This window comes from Dermacentor variabilis, chromosome 2, assembly GCF_050947875.1.
Source record: "Dermacentor variabilis isolate Ectoservices chromosome 2, ASM5094787v1, whole genome shotgun sequence".
NCBI classification, from domain to species: domain Eukaryota; kingdom Metazoa; phylum Arthropoda; class Arachnida; order Ixodida; family Ixodidae; genus Dermacentor; species Dermacentor variabilis.
The window spans coordinates 20,859,042-20,882,680 of record NC_134569.1 but is presented as its reverse complement, the minus strand read 5'-3'; the positions used below and the strand labels follow the sequence as shown (position 1 = coordinate 20,882,680).

General features: G+C 47.1%; 1 protein-coding gene across 2 annotated transcripts in view; it reads right to left on the bottom strand.

Moving 5' to 3' along the window:
* Positions 1 to 23,639, bottom strand: part of LOC142571482 (transport and Golgi organization protein 2 homolog) — a 206,500-nt gene that overhangs the window by 26,830 nt on the left and 156,031 nt on the right. The window contains exon 1 of one of the 2 annotated variants that reach the window (XM_075679870.1): positions 22,646 to 23,027. The exons of the other annotated variant lie outside the window; for it this stretch is intronic. Coding sequence (XP_075535985.1) covers positions 22,646 to 22,787 — 142 coding nt within the window. The 5' untranslated portion in view covers positions 22,788 to 23,027. Of the gene's footprint in view, positions 1 to 22,645; positions 23,028 to 23,639 lie in introns of those variants that run through there. 2 annotated transcript variants of the gene reach the window in all.

The following is a 23,639-nucleotide window of genomic DNA, read 5'->3' as shown; positions in this document are numbered from 1 at the left end:
TGCCGGGTTTCCGCAGAGGCGTCCGAACGCTGATCACCGGTCATTTCCGCGGAGTCTGTTTATCGTCCTCTTTTAGCGAGACGGGCGCTTTACCGCGGTCCAGGATTGAGGCTAAGTAAACTGGCGAGATAACGTGTGGCGAGACAGTGTTAATAATAGACGGCTTCCACCGGCCTTTGCTGCGCTTCGTCCCACACTCTTCGTTCCGATTTCTACGTTGACGAGTGTGAGAGCGCAGGCGAGCGCAGCGGTAGCGCTCCCGCATCTCGCAACTATGCGCGTCGCATTTGGTGAGGCGTGCTATTTTTATTACTTGGTTGAAATTATCAATTTAAAACAAAATGCAATTGTTTGGCTTAGCTAGACAAAACCAAGTCTCGGAGGACTGTGTCCATCGAAACCTCACCTGGATTAATCGTGATTTACTCCATGCCTCATACTGAGAGGGTTTGAAAAGGATACATTTATTACGAGAAGTCAGGTGACTAAGAAGCGCGGATGTTCTCAATCACTAGAGCCACAACAGAAACAAAGCTCGTCGCCAATCTACCAGTACTGTGTATGTATGCAGATACCTGTCAGAAAGGACGGGGCAATTTTGCATTAAAAGAAAAACGAAAACAATAGAACCGTTCGCGAACGGAGCCGTGCCAGCTAAGGCATAAATGATGTGGAGTTGGGGACAGGCGCATTAAACAAGTTATAAATATTGCTGAGTGATGTTTCCGGAACTCACCGAAGAGCCACAGGTGACCCACGTCAACGGGAAAATAAGCTGAAGAAACGCACGTAAGTGTAAATTCGCTGACCGACGTTTCCTATAAACTCTTATAATAGCCTTACCCCCAGTGTTGAATGAAAGCAAAAACACACAGCAAAACAGAAGAAATCGAAATATATTTTACTGTGTATAAGACCCACGCGTGACCATGGGGCGTGATAAGAATAATTTCCGTGTGTGGAAAGTGACAATTCTGGCTTACCAGCGTTTATGTTACTACCTTTCTGTCACAGCTATAGAGGGTGCTTCAGCGAACACTTTCAGAAATTCGTAAAAATTGCCTGGGGCAGCACAGTTCTAGTCCATGAGCTCTAGTCCTTTTTTCTTTCTTTCAATAAATCCTTTTCCTACTCCTCCTCCTCTGGTCTACTCGAAGAGGCAGACATTACTTGCACAAACAATTGAAATGTATAATCGAGTAATTAACAGAAATTTACTAATTAACTGTTTAACTGATTACCTCATGGCACATATCGCAATGTACAATTTCTAGGGGGTCAGACTGCAAGGCACATATACTTGAAAAGAATTGTGCGGATAACACCATTTTTTAAACCTGTGGCAGAATTGTGCCATCTGCCACGGGCAATTTTTAAAAATATTTTGAAAGTATTCGCTGGAACACCCGGTATGTTGACCCTCAGTAATAACTGCCATGTTATCCACCTCAGGCCTCGCGCGTCTGTGTGGCACGAGAAATTAAAACACGTTGACATTGATCACGCCTACCACTAAAAAATAAAATTCGCGTTTTTGTCCATGTAATTAGCTGCGCGATCGTCTTATTGCGTAAACTGTCAGAATAGGCGTCGCTATTGCACAAGCGGTATCGTCTTGCGCATATGTTAGAACTAAGCTTACTTCCTGTTCCTTAATTTCACGGTTGCGCCAACTCTCCTCACGCTTCGTGCTCATCCGAACTTCTTGGAGATGCCTTTTGTTTTTTGCCTTTTCTTACTTCCTGAAGCGAAGCACGAGGGAGAACATGAAAGTGGGCCTATCATATACAAGCCGATTTCACACGGGTGCTCCATCAGGGTCCTGTTGTCGGAGTGAGAAAAACGCGACGCCCGTAAGAAAAGCGGTAAGCGCCGCAAGAAAAGGCCGCGTAGGCCCCAAGTGGAAGATCGAGCCTATTTCTATTCGGCAGTGACAGAAGGACGGCGCCGTCGCGAGAGAGCGCGGGGTACTTGTTCGTCTCGCTCATCTCGCGCACGACAACCGTGGGCCGAGACGAGAAAAAACGCAAGCGCGCTCCGTACGTGTCGCGCGTCTCGGCCCTGCCTGTCCCCGGGCCGCCGTGGACGCGTCTTTGTGCCCCTAAAGAAGGAGAGAGAGAGAGAGAGCGGAGCTAGACTTGCAGTGGGAAAGGGAGAAGGGCCGAGTCTTTCCCGGAGCGCTCCTGTCGTCGACGCGTGCAATCGAATGCGTCAATAGCGTTCATTGCCACCGAAGCGTATGACCTCGATCTGGCGAGGGCGAAGGGAAGGGGTCGTGTACGGCAGCGCGCTGGCTCGGCGCGCGCGCGTATAGCTCGTGTCGAGGAACCGGAGTGCCGCTGGGAACGCCGGGAGCGGCCGTTATTGCCGTGAGCCGACCATCAGCCGGCTTTCCCTTCTCCGAAAGTGTCGGAAGAGACGACAGAGACGAAGCACGGCGCCGGCGGCCGAAGACAAATAGCAAAAATTGGGGGCGCTTTTCCCTTCTCCTTCGCCTTGCGCTTCGCCACAGTGCTTGCGTGCGCTAGAGAAAGCGTTTCAACTTTCAGCCGCAATCGCAAGAAAGATCATGCGGGTGCGGCTGCTTGAAGTGTTGTTGTTCGGCACTTTCTGTATCGCCATGTCCGATGCTAGGTGGCATAACCACATGAAGTGTATTTCCAGCGTGTTTCCGACGATGGAGCGTATCTGCGTTTTTTTCCAGCCACATCTAAAGTGCGTTCTGTGCTCCCGTCTCTTTAGTTTTGGTCTTGGTGACAACTTGACCACGACGCGTACTTGACCTCTTCGTATTTTGTCTTTTTATGATTGACCGGAGCCTGTTCTTTTTTTTTTTTACAAATTGCATGCACGCTGGAGAGGCTTTACGAAGACGGCACATGCTTCAATAAGAAACTATGAGATGTGCTGTATGCGTTCACGAAGCTTTTTATGGCTTTTATTTCTTGCAGCTCGGCTTATCTCACTGGCTACGAGCCGAAAAACAAAATCACCTAAATTTATCAAACGGAGCTTTAAACTGCTCGCGAAAAGTCGCTTGGGTGAAGTACCACGTATATGGGTTGTACGATTAGTGATCATGCACTTGCTGCACGCCGATTGATAGCGACATCTTTTCCTGTAGCAGTCTCTGTTAAAATTTCGCTACTCTTCTGAATATCCTGCCGACGTTAACAATCAGTAACTCTTATAGTCATGTGACGCAAACAGGATACAAAATATATATCAGATTATTATATTTCAGCGGGGGAACTACAAGGATATTTTAAAGCAGCATACGCAGTTCATTTGGTTCAAATAGAAAAATACCATTATTGGAAACCAGCGCGTTCTGCTGGCGTAGATGGGTCTACAAGCTAATAGGGAAGGAGAGACGCAAAATGAGGGAAGAAAACCAAAATAAGGAAGGCATAATAAAAATAATAAAAACAAAAAGAAGGATACAGATATTGTGACCTTGCAGTGAGTATGTGTTTTTATGAATAAATAGGATTGGTCGCAGCTTTGAGCAAGTATATAAGACGAAGGTGCGAAAATAAACTACCGCTTTGCTCTGCTTGATGTTTTCTACGGCCATACTGGGTACGTGTGCCTCCGCAGACCTAAAAGCGTGGTCACTCTTTCTGCGTGGCTGTGTAATTCTTTTGCAAAACTTGAAAAATCTGAACACTGCTGTACTTTTTTTTCCTTCACCTAAAATGTGGCGAGCATCTTGACCTTTATCATTTCTTCTCTCTTTCATTTCAGGGCCCATGGGCTTACTTTTCTCCCTCGTGGACTCAATCACATTGCGTTGACTAACAAGCAAATTTCAACTGCTTGTTCGCATTCGATTTGTTGTATGCTTCATTTTCGTTTCACGCCTTGCGTAGCCGGCGCACATTTAGGTGTCACATTCAAGGTGACGTTCAGCGAGCGCAAAAGTATAAGTGGGCTGCTGGAGGTCGTCTCTCGTGATAACACTTTTCTGTCATAAGCCACGGGATTAACGACGACAAATGCTGAATTTTGAATTAAAGTTGAGTTACGAAAATGTCCAGCGGTGACATTGCACAGTGCCAACGTACGCAACCCCATGACACCACTCTAGAAAAAATAATCTTTGGGACTGCCTGCGTTCCGAAGAAACTCACGTTAAGGAAGCTTTCCCCCTTAGCAAGCGCACGTTGCTTGTCCAAACATTGGGAGGTTCACCAAACACTTTCGTGGCTTCCTTGCGCACCTTCGGTGTCCATCGGTTATTGCGAAGGACGGCAATAGCGGAGGGGGCCCAGTACGCGACGAAGAGGAAATAAAACAGTCGAGCAGTGTTCGCGTGGGAGTCCCAAAAATACGCGCACCTCAGTCACGGACGCCCGTTCGTCAAACGGGCGGAGACGAATCCCTGCTGAACGTGCCACTTCAGAGCGAAGGGAAAACGAGCTTATAAGCGAGCGACGACTAATCAAACATTCGCCCAGATGCAAGCTTGCCTGAGCTGAACGTCGGCTGCTGCTGATCAGAGACAGGCGGGCTGTTTTCCCGTCTGCTTTCTTTTTGCCAGCTCCAGTGGCGCCATCGTGGCCTTTGTTCCATCCGGCATGGCGACTGCCCGCTTGCGACCTTGAAGGACGCGGAAGACGTTGTAGGAGATTCGCGCTGTCGCTCTTGCTTCTTGTCTGTACGAAAACCCCGTGATCGACGCTCTCCCGAGCTAGTCGGCGGAAAATGTCGTGGGGTGTCTCTGGTCGGTGCAGTTCGCGATGTTTCTCAGAATCTGCGCTCCGACAAAACTTACCGTATTTGCACGGTTCTAACGCACACCTTTTCTGAATAAAAAGTGCGTTCAAATAATTTTCATTCGCGTTACAATCTACTCAAAATTCTACTAAAAAAAAAGATATGAACCCGGTGCTTTCAGAAGAAGAAAAAAGAAAGCTCAATGCAAGGTAGCTAGCCAGGCTGCCATTGAACGGACGTTGTTTCTTGGTTCGCAGTCGCCATTTTCCAGTTTTCTGTACGTGTGGCATTTCTAACTCAATTGATGGAACTGAATATAACTTGCTGTGGTCGGTAGCGCGAGTCACACTCCGATAGCGACTATCCGCTAAGGTTCAGCTGTGTGTGCGCGCCTTTGTGCGTCTTTGTGTGTTCCATAAAGTTGTTTCAACACAGTACGTGTTCACTCAGGTTTCGTTACTTGACGTGCGCGGTAGAATCGACACCAAGTTAATGTTTTTTATTATTGTTTGGGCGTTAATATATCTTGATGTTACAGTCGGGCGCGCGGTAGAGTCGTGCAAAAACGGTACTTTTCTTTTTTTTTTTTTAAGTTGGGAGTTGTCATTAATTTCAAATCCAGGCGGCGAGGTAAGCGAATCGTCTTGCTTGGGTATTTCGGTACCAATTACACACAAGCTCGAGTCGCGTTCTCGCCGTCGTGCTGTTGGGTTATCGACGCGCTCGCGCGCGAGCCGCACACGAAGGGTGTTCAGAGACGCGCGATGCGTTTCGCCGCAAAAGCGAGGAAGCCATGGCGGCCGCGCCCTGACTCTGCAGGGGAGCCAAGTCAGCGTTCCTCCTCCTACTGCCGGCACGAGCGCACACGCGCAAGCGTTCCTGCTGAGCCATTGTGTGCGTGTACCCCGCCGTGGTGCATAAAGTGGTCTGAGCGACAGTGCGCTTCGAGCTACGGACGCTGGTGGTTTTCTTTTTTTTTTTAAATCGCACCTCGTATACACCATTGAGGTGCGGCGCTCCTCACCCGACCTGCGTGTCGAGGTGCACTGCCAGGGCGTCGTTAGTTGTCTCGCACGCCGTGTCGCACCAACATGTCACCCGTGCGCATTCTGCAAACACTGTCTGAGGAGCCTTAGCGCAACGCCAAACCTAAATCGTTGAGAATGCTTAGCCCTTCAGGCGAAACTGCGCAAAATTTTTTTTTCGATGTTACTGTTTGGCTGGTTTATGTACGCGAGCTATATGTAAATTTTTTTTTTCGTTGGCAGTTTTCTTACACTCGCTCATTCTGCCAAGATAGAGGAGGTCTAGCTTTCGAAGCAATTTTGGAACCGCGGCCGCTCGATCAGTTTTGATGGAACGGCCTTGTTTAATCTTACAGTGACCAACGTCAACTACAGTTTATGCCTGGTGCGAGCGTTCATAAATATGATGTGCTCCATAGTGGGTATTTTTTGCTTTCCCTGGAAAACAATTTCGTGGCCTTTTTGTTTGAGGTCGTGGTGAAGTTTAACAATTTAGTACGTTAGCTTTTCGTGAGCTCCGCGTCGGAGTATTAACTGCATACAGTGCAAAGCCGGTCTTGAGTCGAAAAACACGGCGCACATAGCAGGACTTTCTGTGTCAATAAATTGAAGTGCATAGCGCAGAGCTATGAGCTCCGCGTGAAGCCATAGACCTCGTGACATATGACGTCTTGAAGGTATAAACACAGCACCACCAGAACTGGTCTATGAAGTCGATCCGTCAGTATAAATATGTACGTGGCTATGACATTTCTCGTACAACAGGAGTTAGCTCAGCTGTTTTAGTGCAAGCGGTGGTAGATCTGACCTTTTCTGAAGTCCCGTAAATCTGAGGTGTACTTCAACACGGCAGAAACACCATGGAGGAGACACCGACCTGGCCGCAGTTTACCCCGGTGTAAGCGAGGCACGATATGCACTGACAGTTGTGCTAAATGACGTGCGGGGTCTTTCCACGGCGAGTGCGGCGAGATGGTGGCAAAGGGTGCGGGCAATGTGCCTGGCGCGTGCACGCACTGTCTCGACGGCGACGTGCGTCCCGATTGAATAATCTAGGGCAAAGGCAATAGTTTCAGCCGTTGACGCACTGCGTAGTAATTCAAGGCATATCCTAAGAGATCGAGCCTGAATACTCTGAATTGTACGCAAATTAGTTGTGCAGGAGTTGGATATAACAGATAGGCTGTAGCGGAAAAATTCAACAAACAAGACCCTGTACAGCTTTAGTATGGATTGTTTGGACAGTCCCCTGTTCTCTCCTGCAAGGAACTTGAACAGATTACAAATAGCAATCAACCGCTTTTTCACGTGGTTCGCATGAGGAGTCCAGGACAGGTTCCTGTCTATCACAACGCCCAAAAAGAACCTGTGGCCTGCTGGACGATATCACTTGTCCGTTGATTGATATGCGGTATGCAGACATTGGCTTCCAGGTAAATGCCACCGCTGTGCGCTTTCCGCACGTCACCCCCAGACCTTGCTTACGAAGGTAGCATGATGTCGAGGAGGCCGCCTTCTGAAGCCAAGCGCGAAGCTGAAGCAGTGTCACCCCAGTCGTCCAGATACAGATGTCGTCGGCGTATAGAGCCGAACGGTGCTTGACAGGCCCTCGAGTAGTCCAATAAGGGCTAGATTGAAAAACGAAGGGCTTAGTACTCCGCCCTGAAGGACTCCGCGGCTACTGTAATACTATATCTTGCCACCAAGCCCTATTACGTCTAACGCTTTAAAGATGGCGTCGTGGGGGACATTATCGTAAGCCTCTTTAACGTTTAGAAAGAACGTAGCAGACAAATGTTAATAGACCTTCTGGAATTCAACGTACGTTACGAAGTCGACAACCTTGTTTATAAATGAACCACCGCGCCTGAATCCTGTCATCGTGTGGGAGCCGTGGAAATGATCACGCAGACGAAGGCTCCCGAAAGTCGCATCAAGAATAACAGCGTTGCCATTCCTCTTTCCGTAACAGACGCTGCAAGACAGCCTCGTCACCTGACACGCAAGCTCTCTTTAAGACATTGGAACACTCCAAATATAAGGCGCACCAGGTTACACGAACTGAGTCCTTCGCTCCAACTCCGACCTTCTCCCGAGCTTCACCGACGTGAGGTATCGCTTCTATACCGGCTGTGGTTGGGAGTGGCATTCACGAAGGCTTACACTACATTGATTGGAATAACCGACAATAACCGTGCGATGTCTATGGCAGCGAAGAAAACATCGAATATTTATTGTGTCACTTTCGTCGATTTCAGTCGGAAAGACAACTATCACATTGCGACGACTGGACGATTGACCATTGTCTGTGCAGGCGCTACTTGAAGACCGTCCCCATCACTCGTGGGCCCAAAAAGCTGTGAAGGCACTTTTGTCTTTCGTGAGGGCGACTGGCCAGTGTTAGCGCCTTTAACTTGGCGAGACCCTCCGCGCGCGTGCGCGAACTTACCGCGTCTACCCCCCACCCCCCTTCTCTCTCTATCTCAGCTTTCTGTTTCCCCTTCCCATTCTCCCAGTGTAGGGTAACCAACCAGATGCAACACTCCTGCCTTCTCTCTTTTCTTCCTTCCTTCCTTCCTTCCCTCCTCCTCCTCCTCCTCCTCCTCCTCCTCCTCCTCCTTCGTTTTCGCTGTTGTGAAATTCTGAATACTCAGCATGAGGCGGATCAGCACCGACGGTGTGCCCTTGTTGACGTTATTCATCTGATGTGCCAGGTGGAGCGTTATCCGAAGTCCGTCCAAACATATTTCTGTGCTTGTAATCGAGGCTGTAACGTTGCGTGGCGGGAGCTCGCCGGCATCTGCGCTATATCGTACATTTGAACTTGCCATTGTGTCGTAATCGCAATGCAAATGAGGACATCAAGTACATCTTTACTACCTTTACTACCAGACGGTCTATACCAAAGCGCGTTTGGGATTGAAAGAAATGCTTGAAGTCGCGGTCATTTTCAGCCGCATTACTGCCTGGATCCTTGGAACGTGAGTTGAAATACTTGAAAATCAAGAGCACAATGTTTTCTTGCCACGACATGAACTGGTGAACGTTCTTTGACTTCGTTGACGTCTAATTGATTCATCTTCACTCTACGGTTCTGTCCTCATTGTTTCATTCGTTTGTCTTTCATATGAGTTCGCTAATTGCCAACGGAAATGGCAAGATGTGCGCATTACGGAAAACACCTTTAGTGTCCAGATAAAAATTTTTCTCTCTTCTTAGCATTCTTGTGTATCGGTGTTAATTTGGATGCCTTGAACAATATCGAAGGACCTCATCTCTCCTGTATTCCAGTATCATGGTCGGTTTTGCGACTTCGCGTTTCATTCCGAACACTAAAGGGCCCAGCTCCTCGTCTACCTGCTCTTCTATTTGCCTAATAGTTGCGTTATTGCCACTCCGAAATGAAGTGACGTCACCACGCATCTGAGCCAGCCGGCACAGTAGAATTGGCATTCCTTAGCGTACTGCCACAGTCGCGTGTGTAACGTCCGTTACGGCCGTATCGTAAACGCAGCCTTAACCGTAGCAGCAGCCTCCATCTCAAGGGTCCTCATCTCCATTCCCTCCTCGTCATCTCTTTGTACCGTCGATCACACGTGGAGGACAGGAAAGAACCGCCTTGCGACGGTTATTATGTAACGCAATCCAAGCGGCGCGACCTTGCACGACTGCGTGGTTGCTTGTACAACAGCTCCCGGCCACGTGCCCGTTCGACAGTGGCTGTTGAGTGTGAGCGCCGTAGGGCGCAAGGATTTGAAAAAGCAATTCTTTTTTCAAGGCGGCTGTGCGATTCGCGTTGGCTTCTTTTACCTGCTTGCAGTATTTGGAGCGCGAAGACAACAGGTAGTGCGACTGGATCTTTCAATTCTGCTTCATATGTCTAATTCTGTTTCATATGCCAGAAAAGGCCATTGCTTGTTTATACGTATTTGTTCGTTAAATGTAAAATAAACGTCTAGGAACTCTCTGCGAGTAAACATGTTGTTCCATTAGTAAACATATTCGAACTGCCACACTCGTTGAAAACCACCGCGCGACCCACTGCTGTCCACGCAACTGAGGCTAACTACGAGGCATGCTGGCTGAGCTGTCACACTACAAATCAATGTATACAAACCCCATCATTGGGATTTTGCAGGCATCAAAGTCGACCAGACTCGGAAAGGGCCGGCCTTAACTATCCCGCTGAAATCCGCAGAATCACGAACGTTTTCTTCACACCACGAATGTCGCTGCCGGTCGCTATTCGGCTCATAAATTTCGATGAAAGTGGACTGTTCAGAGACTTCCATTCACGTCCACGCCATTACATTTGTGCGGTGCGGTGTATGTAAGTGTTTCACTTGCCCAGCTAGAAAGTCGGGCTCTTCTGATCGTAAATATGTGTCAAAAACAACTTGAAAGCAACTTCGCTTTCACGTCCCTCTGGTCACGTTCGAGCTCGTCCATGTGAAATGTGCGGAGCGGCCGACCAGTGACTGCGAAAGTGGCGAAACGGCGTGGTGTTTAATAACACAGAAGGAAAGTTAAGAAATTGGAAATCAAGCAGGTTGGATGTTGTTGGAGTTTATTTATTTTGGTTACGATCGCCAGTCAGTTACTTCAGCGCTTCCCAAACTGTGGGTCGCCATACGCTGCAAACGAAGTTTTAGTCAATGAAACAGCACTCTACCTTCCTCCAAACACCAGCGGAGCCCTGGAATAGGGACCCCGACGAGCCTGAAGACTGCTCGACATATGTTGTACAATAAAAGTTTTCTGCTTCTGCTGCTACTACTGGAAGTAAAGAATCACGAACCCGCCGTTGTGAACATTGGATATGCGTAGAATCTGCAATGTCATACGAGGATGTTGTTCCAGCTTCGACCAATATTAAATATGTATTTTAACAATAAGAGAGAACGGAACTCATTTTAATCATTTGGAAAAGACACCCTGGCAGGTGCTTACCCGAACTATATATATATATTTTTTTGCAGTGCATTCTTGTGAATCCGGTTCGACATGGCGATAAGTACGCAAATAAATTTAGATATCAATTCTGTGTGCTGGTGGTAATAACGAAATCGAAAAGCTGCATGCATCGCGAGCACACAGGCAGGATGAGGAGAGGTTGCGGGGTGGTATGTAACTTTCCTTCTTTCTTTCTTTCTTTCTTTCTTTCTTTCTTTCTTTCTTTCTTTCTTTCTTTCTTTCTTTCTTTCTTTCTTTCTTTCTTTCTTTCTTTCTTTCTGTCAATCTGTCTGTCCGTCCGTTTTTTCTTCTTTCTTTTGGGAAAGCGAGTTACAAGAGTAGCAATAGGCAGCCGATAGTCACGTCGATACACAAAGCACCACTTATCAAAATGACAGGGTGCAAGCGACATTGAATTTGTAAAAGTTCACGAAGAAATGCTGAACAATGATAAACTTCGGGCTTGATAAAAAGCAGTTCCTGCCATTCAAGAACTATTTCCTGCGCACGTATGCGTACTGACAACACGCAAAACATCCAGGACTCAAACAAAATAAGCGTAGTTGTGCGGAGAAGCCTATGTCTGTGCTCCCATCTGGCAGCAGCGACAGCACCAACCGCCGGCACCAATCGCTGGACAATTTGTACTCACTCTGAGCCGAGTGAGGAGTAACGACGCGTCAGGTGCGCTTTGCTTGCTAGGCGCTCTTCATGGTTCAAATCTCCTTGTCGTTGACTCACGATTTGATGCCGGTCCAGGAAGTCGCGTGTAAAAGGCAGCCTAGCAGTAAGCTGTTCTTTTATTTATGTTTTTTTTTCTAATTTTCACACAGCTACAGTTATATAGAACACCAGCCAGAGAGAGAGAGAGAGAGAGAGGCAGGGAGGTTAACCAGATGCACATCCGGTTTGCTACCCTGCACTGAGGGAAGGGTTATGGGGACGAAAGCAAGATAGAGCGCAGACAGAGCCCAGTTTCGCGCGCATTAGAAGGTTCGCACCCGCCATGGTGGAGTGGCTTCGACTTTGCTATAAGCTCGACTGTGTGGGATCGAATCCCAACCGCGGCGGCCGCAATTCGAATGGGGGCGAAATGCAAAAACGTCCGTGTACCGCGCATTGGGTGCACGCGTTAAGGAACCCCAGGTGTTCAAAATTAATCCGGAGTTCCCTCACTACGGCTTGCCTATAATCAGGTCTGGTTTTGACACGCGAAACCCCAGAATTAAGAAGAACATCAAGTGATCAAAATTATTACGGAGTCCCCCACTATACGGCGTGCTCATAATTATATGGTGGTTTGCACGTAAGATGCCAGATTTTTTTTAGCTATAAAGAACGGTACCCACTGAACTTGTCTCGGGAACAATATTTTGATGGCTTCGCCTATTTGTACGCTATAAAAAATGAATATACGTAGATATAATATAACGTTCATTCTTCACATTACTTGGCATTTCAGTTTGTGTAGTATTACTTTTCTGAGGCTGGCGCCCAGCGAGGGGGAGTGCTTTTCACTTAATCGAGTTTAATGACTCGTCAGGATGTCGAGACGTGCCTGTTCACGCTTAAAGGAATTACCTTAGTTTTTCGAGGCAACCTTCTTAGAAGTATTTCCTTTTCGATCTTGTCTTAAGAAAAACATGCTGATCGAATTACTATTTTCTTTAATATCACCTTGTTCATTTGGAACTCTCTTCCCATTCTGATTTCTTTCATTGTGAACTTTAGCTATTGCGTCATCAAGTGTTTTGCGCGAAAAAAGTAAAGAAGCAACGACCATGGACTATTGCTTCTTACCGAATCAATAACGGATGCTCCTGGAGACAGTAGATGGCTTACTTGTGTGGCGAGCGTCCTTTCGCCCGCCAGAGTATTTTTTGTCCAGCGCGAGCGTGTGTGCATAACAAGCGTTTTCTGGTGTGTCCGAACGTAAAACACGTACACGTATTTACGCAACCAAGGATAAACAATGGATTCCTGCTCGCACCCGCGGTTTTGTCTGAGAGACTCCTTCCTCGTCTTTATTGGTGCATGCATCGTTGTTGCGCGCACTATACCACCGTCAACTACCGCGTCGCCCCCGCAGTGACTGCAAGGGGGCGCCGTCGTCGCTTTCGATCATCAATGTGCTGATTATAACTTAAGGAAAAGGCGCAGTGCCAGCCATATCTGGAGTATTACTGACAGCACTATAGTGTTCCTACTTGTTCGCAAAGTATCAGTTTTGCCTCCTCATTTTTACTGTCCCGGTCGTCACTTACCGCCATAATTTCGTATGTCTCTTTCACTGAGGTGCTGGTCTATTGGTGGACAGTTCTAACCACACCGTACCGCCGCACGAGATCGCGGTGAAATAAGCTGCCTCGCTCCTGCGGCAGTCTACCGTTCTCTTCTTCCTCAATTTCTCGCCTTTCTGTGCCCCCTTTCCAGTCTCCCAGTGCAGACTAGCCAACCAGAGAAATTTCTGGTCAACATCCCTGCCATCTCCCTTTCTTTCCTCCTTCCTTGCCGAATGGGAGGGTTAACCGCACGGGCAGGTGCGATTTCGTGCGCTGGCACGGCGTGGCTAAAGATCCTCACTGCATCATGGATCGTAGCGCGCATGGCGACCACCTCACGGCCGCAACGCTAACTCTCATCGCTCTCACTTCGTCACCAACGTGCAAGTGGAGTTGTCTATAGTCAGCATAGTTCCACTACTGGCCAGCCTTACCTTTATTGAAAATTTGTACATACTCGGTTTCGATTGCATGCGTGTGGAGATTACGCTCAGCTCACGCTATTCAATTCAATTCAATTCAATTTTATTCCATTTTTCTTGAGATATAAGAAAATGGAAAAAAATTGAAAATGGAAAAAATGGAGGTATAAAAAAATGAACACTATGCTTTGTACATCCAAGTTTAGTGTTTAGTTCCGGGTAATAAAGAAAAAGAGAAGATTGCTTCGCGGTGTAGCTGGGTAAACGTCTACTTTCTGAAGTCGTTGTGTTTGGCTGAGTTGCCTTTTGTTATTCCATCGTTTGAAAACATTTATTTTATTGTTGGCACCACGACATCGCGATTGTCATTAGGTGAACTATACTACACGAACGGCCTACGGAGACGCACGAATGCAGCACTAACAACCATTGCTGTAGAAGTTACGTTACTTTGATTGGCTACTATTGCTATCTGAGAGAGCAACACCGAATAAGGCCTTTCTTTATTCTACTTCGAAGGGCTCTGAAGATGAGATATTCAACTCTAACTGCAGACAGTCTTCACAACAGAAAAGATGTGAGCGTTGTTCTTTGAAGAAGAGTTAAATGCGGAATGGAACCACGGCCATTGATTTGTAAATTCATGTCTTGATCTGGAGAAACCATCAAACAGCTGCTGGGAACGTGGGAACGCGCACCTCTCTACAAACTCCGTTTCGAGTGGAAGCTGGAAAATTGTCTGAGAATAAAACCCATGGACCTTAGCCACATCCGTCGCCGACGCAAGAAACTGTTCGTGCATTGCTGCAGTTATTGAAGCGCACTTGCCAGCGTGATTGCCTGTTGTCTTGGTGTGCATATTCTTGCGTGCACCGAGCTGTTCACGCTCTCCTCCTTCTATTTCCTTTACCCTTACCCCTAGTGCATAGGGAAACAAACCGGACATTCGTCTGTTTGATCGCCATAATTTTTTTCTCTCTCACACATGTCTTGCTTTAATTTGCATGCTGTTGGAGGATTAACATCGAACGTGGCGAGCTGCTGGTCGTGATCAACTTAATCCATGAACGAATATAAAACGATGCAGTTTCTCTTATTTTCAGACAGTGGGAAAACTTCTTTGTTCGAGGGGCGTCACAGCACTGTTTTGCTGTCACAGGCTGCAAAAAATTGGAGCTTCGTCCAGTCGATGTTCTAAAATTGTTCTGCTTCACCACAGTGCACGTATTCCAGCTATGTGGCAAAGCCAAGCTCACGTCTATGGATCTTCACTACTCTGTGCTGCCACTGCACCGCGGAACTCCTGTGGGGGTCCGTGCTTGCTGCGTCTCCAAACGGCAGGACCGAGGCTGCTCTCACTTTATTTGCGAGAGCCCCAACAAAAGAAAATTGCTTCAGCAAAGGAACATTGTCCCCTTTTGTTCACCACTGTTTACATAACTGTAAGGAACAACAGAAATGATTCAGTTCCCGCACTGACTTCCCGTATAGGGAAGGTGGCCCGCGAGAAGTGTTAAAGATGAAAGACGCTTTTAAAGCAATTTCAAGGCAGGTCCTTCAGTGTCACAGCGTCATTGCAGAGATGTCTAATAGCAGGTCAGAGCGTACTAGCTCAGGCCGACGTTTCGGCCTTTCTTCTCATCAATTCTATCTCTTGCGGAGGTGCGTGACGTGCTGTTTTTATCTATGGGCTTGATGGAAAGAGGCCGTCGCACAACTGTTTGATCGCACTGTTGCTGCAGCTTTCCAAGGAAACATAGTAAACAATATTCCCCATCCACCTTCTTTCTTTCTTTTTCTTTTCTGCAGGGAGGTCACTCAATCTCGCCTCATACAACAGAGCCAGCGAACCCGGGACAATAAAAATATCTCAAATCGACTCTTCAGAATCGTTTCCGAAACACAAATGACACGCGCGTGGAGCGATTTTCCGCGCGTTAAAATTAAGTGCCTTCGTGAGCTTTCGTTAAAACAATGCGGTCTCCAATTTCTTTTTCGCGGCAAGCAAGCGCGGCAACCGCTCGAAAGACGAGCACCCGACCATGAACGAAAACAGAAAGTCGGCGCTGGGTGCCGCTGCGACGCCTGCTCTGTCGTCGCGTGACCGAAGGTCGCTCCTCTTCGGAACAGTGCGCGCAGCTATAGTTCCGCTCACTGCTTCGCCTCTGGAGGCTTTTCCTCTTTTAAAACGAAGAAAATCTTGCTGCTAATCATAGCTGGAGTGAGCCTAATTTTGGACCCTCGTGGCACGGTAACACGTAAAGGACACTTGGGCAAAGCTCAATATATACCGACGAAAACTACCCGCTCCTCTCGCTTTAAGAAAATGAGGAAGATTGTGCGCGAGAGATCCTTAATAAGGCTGGCTTTAACGCAGCGCCAGCGCAGGTCTGCATGTGCCGTGTGATCGCAAGGTCTTATTGAAATGACGCCATGCGTGATTGATTCACTCCACTTTTCGGCTCCAGTGGGATCTGTCTTAGGCATAGAGTTTCTAAATAAATACCCTAGAAGGAAATGTGTCGCTAGTGTCTACGGGGGTTCTCATGAGCGTTGCCTCAACCTACACGGGAAAGATGGGAAGTACAGGCTTCGGATTGACTTCGGTCTTTAGAATAGTGGCGTTTGCTTGTGGCGCAGTAAACAAAGGTATACTCAAATATTATCGCGTAAAATTTAATTCTATTTCTGTAGTATGTTATATAATGTACAACACGCTACATAAGCTTTGTATGACTTTGAGATGGAAGCATGGTTTACTATGGTTTGTCACCAGGACACACCAGGGTATGCATACTTGCGCGATTCTGTTCCCGATTTAACGCCAAAGAATAATTATTTATTCATTTTTGCAACAGCAAAACAATCGTGCATGTACTTATATAAAAATACTCATCAAGTATTTCTGGAAATAAAAATGTATTGCGACAAAGCGTTGCGCCCTTGAGCGGAATGCTACAAGTGTCGTCTGCTACGACGCCTGCTCGCTGCAAACGCGATACTTTTTTTGCAGACGACAGGTACTTGCGAACTCTCTCACTCTTTCGAAAGGCTGCGTCGGCTGTCACGATTGCTGAACGTCTTCAAGTACTTTTAAGCACAACTGATGCAGTGCTAGCTAGGACGCTAATGGCCTCCTACGAGTATTTCGTCATCATATTTTGCGTGCGTCCATCAAGCTGCTTGGCGACCTCAGAGCGCCAAAAATCTGCCGAAGCTGGTGTTTGAATGCCGCCCAGTCAGGCAAGGTGCTCTCGTGGTTGAGAAACCAAGTCCTGGCAACGTCAGTGAGGTAGAATGCGACGTTTCGAAGCTTGTGCATGTCATCCCACCGGTTAGACTCACTCACGGGGTCATAATTGTCCAGCTAGTCATCAACGTCGTCACTACGAAGGCCAGTGAACATGGTGGGATCGCGCTGCCGCGTGCTGACGGTCCATGAAGGAATGGCCGGTGGGGCAGAGACGGTGACGCCGGAAGCTCCTGGAGGATCTTTTTGAAAGAAGATCCTCCTCGTGGAGCAAACGGCGGCCTGAACGAAGCTCCAGGGAAATTCGAAGGCGTGGAGGACCAACGAATCGAAAGCAGCCTCCACCACTTGCGAGACAGCTGTTAAGCCTCAACGGTTTATTGCGCAGGTCGCGCGCTTAAGACGATGACACTGGCCATGATGATGAATATATACAGATGAAGAAGATGAAGGGGTAATATAATGCTCACAATATTGACGTACCACTTCCGAAGCGTTATGGCGTGGCTTTGCACTTACCCATTTTGCGACACTAGACTACAGCCAGGAAGCAGCAGCCTTTCCTACCACAAATTTGTGTTCTCAAAGTCCTAAAACACGCATTTCAATGAGAACATAAACGAGCAATGCATAATGAAGCTCTCAATAGAATTTGATTGTCAAGCCACGAGAAGCTTGTGTATGTCTTGTGTCAGTATTGCCTTCTTTGTCCTATTCTGAAGTTTCATAAAGCACGTAACGCTACAGTTCCAAGCTAACACACTTAACAAAGCAAGGTCCAAACGTTTACGATGCCGCCGCTTTCTCGTCGGGGCTTCGACGCCACACCGCGACACAAGCATCGTCCCAGTCGCTGGCCCAGCGCGCTATCGCCACTCCTAGCAACATAACAAAGGCAGAGAGCTTTGCTTTGCACGGTCCCACTGCACCTTATAGCAATTGCGCTTGGAGCGAAACCAAAACTGTCAAAAAATACTTGTAGACTAGTTCGCCAGTCAATAGAATGCCAATCCGAAGCCTGTAATTCCCATTATTCCCATGATGGTTGAACGATCGCAGCGCCAGATTTGCGTCTAGATATACTAATATGAAACTCGATGGTCTTAGGCGACCGTAGTTGAATTCATGCCGTACACACACACACACACACACACACACACACACACACACACACACACACACACACACACACACACACACACACACACACACACACACACACACACACACACACACACACACACACACACACACACACACACACACACACACACACACACACACACACACACACACACACACACACACACACACACACACACACACACGCACACATATATATATATATACACAGATATATATATATATATATATATGTGTGTGTGTGTGTGTGTGTGTGTGTGTGTGTGCGTGTGTGTGAATTTTTCGTGTGTGGGCTCTTCTTTTGTATACTTCCATACCTAAAAATAATAATAATAATAATAATAATAATAATAATAATAATAATAATAATAATAATAATAATAATAATAATAATAATAATCCTTCTTTCTAAACTTCTACGTGTGTACCAGACCTACACAATATTCTGTTTGAAATTATATGAACCTCTAGGATCTCAAAATAGAGAGTTGCTGAAATAAAATACTTCGCTATACGAAGTTATCTGGTATGCAATTCATGTGTTGCTGTAAAGCTTTCAATAGATACGTTTAGATTAACAGAGGTAGCGTTTATCATTTCCAATATGAGTTATCTCCTGTCTTGTCTGAACTGCGTCTTCGCCAAACAAAAGTGTCGAATGAAAACCACAAATGCGCAGCTCCACAGATCAGATGCCGGGGCGTCGCGATTGCCGGTTCGGGAACTGACGCCACCGCCAGCACCTGCGTCTACGCTTGCGATTTTACTTCCTCCGTACCACCGCCTTTCCCAATGTTCGCGATGTACTCAAAGTCAAAAGGAAATGACATACTGCTTACTGTAGATTGCCCAGGCTTATGCATCTTCCGAGATTTATCACGCTTGCTCTTGGCTTCCCGTAGCTTGGGAAACCATTGAATATTTGCATGCTGACCCGAGTGACTCCTACCAGTACTCATCAGCAGAACGGCATATGAGCCATTGCGGCGGATGACCACTTGAATGACCTTCGTTAGTTCACGGTGGCTGTTTATAGCTGTTAGGGCACATAAAAAAACAGAGACACCGATCGCACAGCAACAGTTCCTAGCCACTGAGGCGGAAACAACACTGCACGCACCCGGTGCAGTGGTTCGATGGCTGTGGCGTTTCGCTTCTGCAAATGTTGTCGTGCGTTCGATTCCCTACCTCGACAGCTGCATTCTGATTGGGGCAGAACGCAAAAACATCACTGCACTGCACTGTGCGCGCGTTGAAGAAGCCCAGGTGGCCGAGCTTAATCATGAACCCCCGCCACGATGTCTGCAACATCCATTGTGTTAATTTAGAACGGTAATATCAATCAATCAATCAATCAATCAATCAATCAATCAATCAATCAATCAATCAATCAATCAATCAATCAATCAATCAATCAATCAAGAGTGCAAGATTTTGCCCAGTGCAGCGGCAGAGCTCGCTCTTTGTATTCTCTGTCCGGCTCTATATAGTGGTCAAATTGCAGCAGTCAACTTGAAAATGAAGCGCTGGACATAAATGAATGAACATAACCATCCCCACTCACTGCTCCGGTACCATGTAAGCGATTTTTCTCTCGTGTTTTAGAGAGACGTCATTTTAAAATTTATAGAAGTGGTTAAGGACGTCATAACCCGGCAGCCGTTGAAAAATAACAATAAAGAAAGATATAGAGGAAAAGAAAGCTGAATGAAAGTTGCAGTGGTAACGCTGGCGCGACTGCGTTGCGCAATACAAATGAGTCCTTGTTGCTCTATAGAACGCCGCTGCGTTATGCGCACATCGTGTAGCCTGTGGTACCATCGAAAGATGGCTCGCGGCTTTCGCCACGAAGAATGTCGTTTCCATTGTTCCGAGACTTTTTCCTACACAGGCAATGAATGGGCCGAGATGTGATTTTCGAGTCGCGCATTTCCTCGCGCGGCCCGCTTATCTCCGCATCACTTGGCTGACAGCCCGGCTGTCGACGGTGGCAGTGCAGGCACAGGCCGGTCTCCTTCGTATGCGGTTAGGAACGGGTCGTGCATATACTACTACCACGCACTCGAGCCACGCGACTGATGTCGGGCACACGCGTCCAATTCTGCGGAATGGAGCGGATGGGGAAAAGCAGGAAGTCAGAGGGAGCCGCCTGTGGAGAAAAATAAAGATTTAAATAATTCCGTCGAATGGGGGTGAATGTGGAGAGTGCGGAGAAAAGAGAAAATTCCGAAATACTATATGCGAGGGACGGCCAAGGTCCGCGGCTATACGGCGAAGATTTATATAAACGGACTGATATTGTTGGGTCACTCGGTGACTAGGAGCGAAGGGGGCACGAAGGTGTTGCACGAAGGGACAGTAAGAGGTGAGAGTGCAAGTGAGGCTGTGTTAGAGGAAGGAACGGTAAGTGATAGGGCCGAGTGAGAACATAGAAAATAAAATAACCTGAAGAAGTGACCTAGCTTGCTTAATAATAATAGAGAAAAAAGTGGATAAGAAACTCAGCCTTACAAAAGGACTGAGACTGCAGCAATTGCAGTAAGTTTATAGAGATGGTGGAAGTGAAAATTTTAACAGAGGGCCGAGGAAGGCACGCATTCTGAACAACGACGGAGACTAACAGCTTCGGTGTTCTGAGATGGTGAAGCATCATAGTGCAACGAGCACATTAACGACATTGTTATGTGCCTCGGCGAAACAGCGCAGATGTGTAAGTGTGCTTAGAGTTACGCAATTAACAACACACTAAGCAAGACATGAGCACATAATGCAATATGTGCCATGGGTTACACATACTGCAGTCACGCTTACGTTTACCTTGACCGATTGCGTTTAACTAACCTGCTAGCGCACATGCTATATAGCAGAACATTTATGCGAGCGCACTATTTCTTTAATATAAGTCACTTCTGACAAAATGCTTGTGTGTAGGCGCTGTGCGTTCGCTGTGCGACATTTCCTATGCTACTGTTTGCCAATGTTTCTTCAAGCACAAGTAGTCGGAATACGTTCTACAACCAGTGTTTCTGATCGCATTAAGGCCAAAGAGTGAAAACAGGGGAAACAAGAACATCGTGCAAGGAGCACAGTGTTCGCGGTTCCTTGTTTTCTCCCCGTTCTGCGAGCTGCCGCGCACAGCCGCCGTGGATCAGCTTCTTGGCCAAGGTTTTACAATTGCTCGTGTACATGCAGAGACAGGAGAACTTACTGAAAAGTAAATGAGGCGAGATTCTTTGGGCGTGTTACAAAGAGACAACCTTGCGACATGTTCTTGGTGAACGCTACTGGGCTCTTCGTTATCTTAACAGAGAAAGATTAATCTTGCAGATGGCCTTCAATTATCAGCACAATGAATTAGCTTTAGAATGGATAGGAAAGTTTGCCAAAGCGTACACTGTGTATGAAAAGCGTTATGCTTCACTGGAACGTACTGAGAACAACCGACCTATGAGAGTTGATGTTCAATGTTTAATAGCAATGGCCTAAACGTAATTGGAGTCAGTTAAAATATAGGGGGACCGATAAGGGGGACTAAGTGTATAACAGAGAATCCAAATATAAGATTGCGATCAAAGCTTGCTATCTCTGTTACACTGAGGCGATAGACTAGAAATGAAACCGATACAACACCCAATGTTTTTACGTTGTTTTATATAATTTATCCCTATGACTCTGTCAGTATTAATATCAGTAATAGATTGCATGGTTCACGTAGTGCTATGTCATTTGTGTTGCTGCCTTACTATATATATATATATAGCGTGTGCAATTGCATTGTGTCTGTTTTTATTTTATTTGTTTCTCTCACTTAGTTTATACATGTATTAGACGACCTGCCTTTTTTTCATAAGTTCATTTTCTTTGCATGGATCCATAACTAGCCACTGGCTAAGGATGAAAGCATTGTTGTCTGTATAACGTGTATATGCATAATAAAGAAGTGTTGTCTATTTAAAAAAAAGGAACGCGGTTGCAGCGGTCTCTATCTGCCAGTTCCCAAAGGTTAGGCTATACGGTGTGGCTAGGTCCCAGTGTTACATAAGCTGTTCCATGAAACTTTCAAAGCTTTCAGTTAGAGAGCACGGCAGTGCGCTCACGCATCAATCAGGTTCGCACTTCTCTTTAGTCCCTTTGTACATCACCATTTTTGTTACTAATTGCTGGAGGCACTTTCACAAGCTAAATTAGGACCTCATCGTTCCGGCAGATGTCCCTTGTTCTGGTATGAGGAAATGCTTCTTAGTGGGCTGCCGTCGCTGCTGCTACTGTCCGCTATCTTTTGGGTTTTTTGTGCCCTCCGGGAGTGCTAATTGTCCATGAACTCGGTTTGCCGTTTTTAAAACATGTATCGTTGTACTTAACGGCCAATAGGAAGCTCACGCTGTCGGGTGCCGGCAGCTGAAGAAACTACGATTCGTGCCTCCTCGATACAAAGAATGAAAGTAACGTGAATCGGGCGGACCCGCTTAGGCGGGGGTGGTGGACTGGGCACGGGCTTGCTCTGCATGCATTTGTGTCCCTGCCCTTAGACTCTCTTCGTTCCGTTTTACCGGGATTCGCTGCATATTTAGCGTGATACATGCTTTTATTATTTTTAAACATAGCCATTCATAAGCAGACGGGTATGGTAGAGCTCTTAGGGGTATTTCCAGAACAACTAATTTGCGTGATTTGAACGTCATGCTTGCTTCGATAAAATTTGAGGGCACATGCACAGGAGTGCGTATGAAATAAAAGCTGTCCGACTTGAGCTGCGGTTTGTGCTGCTCGATCAACAAACCAAGTGCAGCGGAAGTAATATAATAATTATGGCAAGCAAGGAGAGTCCAAAACTGAACAGTTCCCACTCACGTCCGACGATCTGGGGGTTGTTCTCCCATATGTGGACGCCGCTGGTGGGCCTGCCGAAAAACTCGTCCCGAACACTGGCTAACACAAGCAGGTATTCGTCCGGCTTCGGATGCGGATTCACAAAGAGGTATAGTAGGCACATCGTCGTCGTCGTGGCCAGGGATCAGTCAGTCGAGTGGCGTCCAAGTCAGCACAGAAAGTAAAATGAAAGATAAAAAAAGAGAGAGAGAGAGAGAGAGAGACAAGGACGGTGGTTGAAGAGATTTGGGGACGAAACGGGTCTGCGTGCTTTCGGATGTCTTCTTCGAACGCCGTCAGGACTTGCTCGACAGAGGCGAATACCGGACACACTTTCGGTTTCGAGACGGGCGCGTTTCCTCTCGCCGAACGACTCCTCCTCATCTCGCGCGCGCCTGCCATTTTTGAAGCAGGCGACGAGCCGTGACGTCACGCGCGAACCGACGAATCGCGTGTCGGCGCGCTCAGTTTGTTCCGGTGAACGGGAGACTGCCCTTGAGATGAAGAGTCGATCCAGGCGACGCCGGCGTGCTCTCGCGCGTCCGGAGGCGAGACGGGACATTTTGTTTGCACGGTGTTCATCGTCTTGCTCGTGTCTGCGACGCGCGCAAAATGTTTAAGAAATCGCTCTTCAAGGTTGGAAGCGAAGGGTGCCACTTCTACCTTGGGAACGATTAAGCCTGAGTGGTGACTTTGACATTGTTTGCTCTGTACGGGTGCTCCATCCTCTGGCGCAAGTGGTCGCCTTTCTTTTTTGAAAATCTTGTCGTTGCCTAATTCACTTCTGAGAATAACTGACAGCACGGCAGAGGATCAAGGCGCTGTGCCTGACCGTTTTCTGCACCAGCGATTCGACTGTTGTCAAACTACTGAAACAATAATGAGGACAGTATGTTGGGGGTTTCTCAAGATACGAGAAATGTTTTAACGTAGACTCGATCCGTCAAACTTAAATGTTATAAATATGAATAGCATT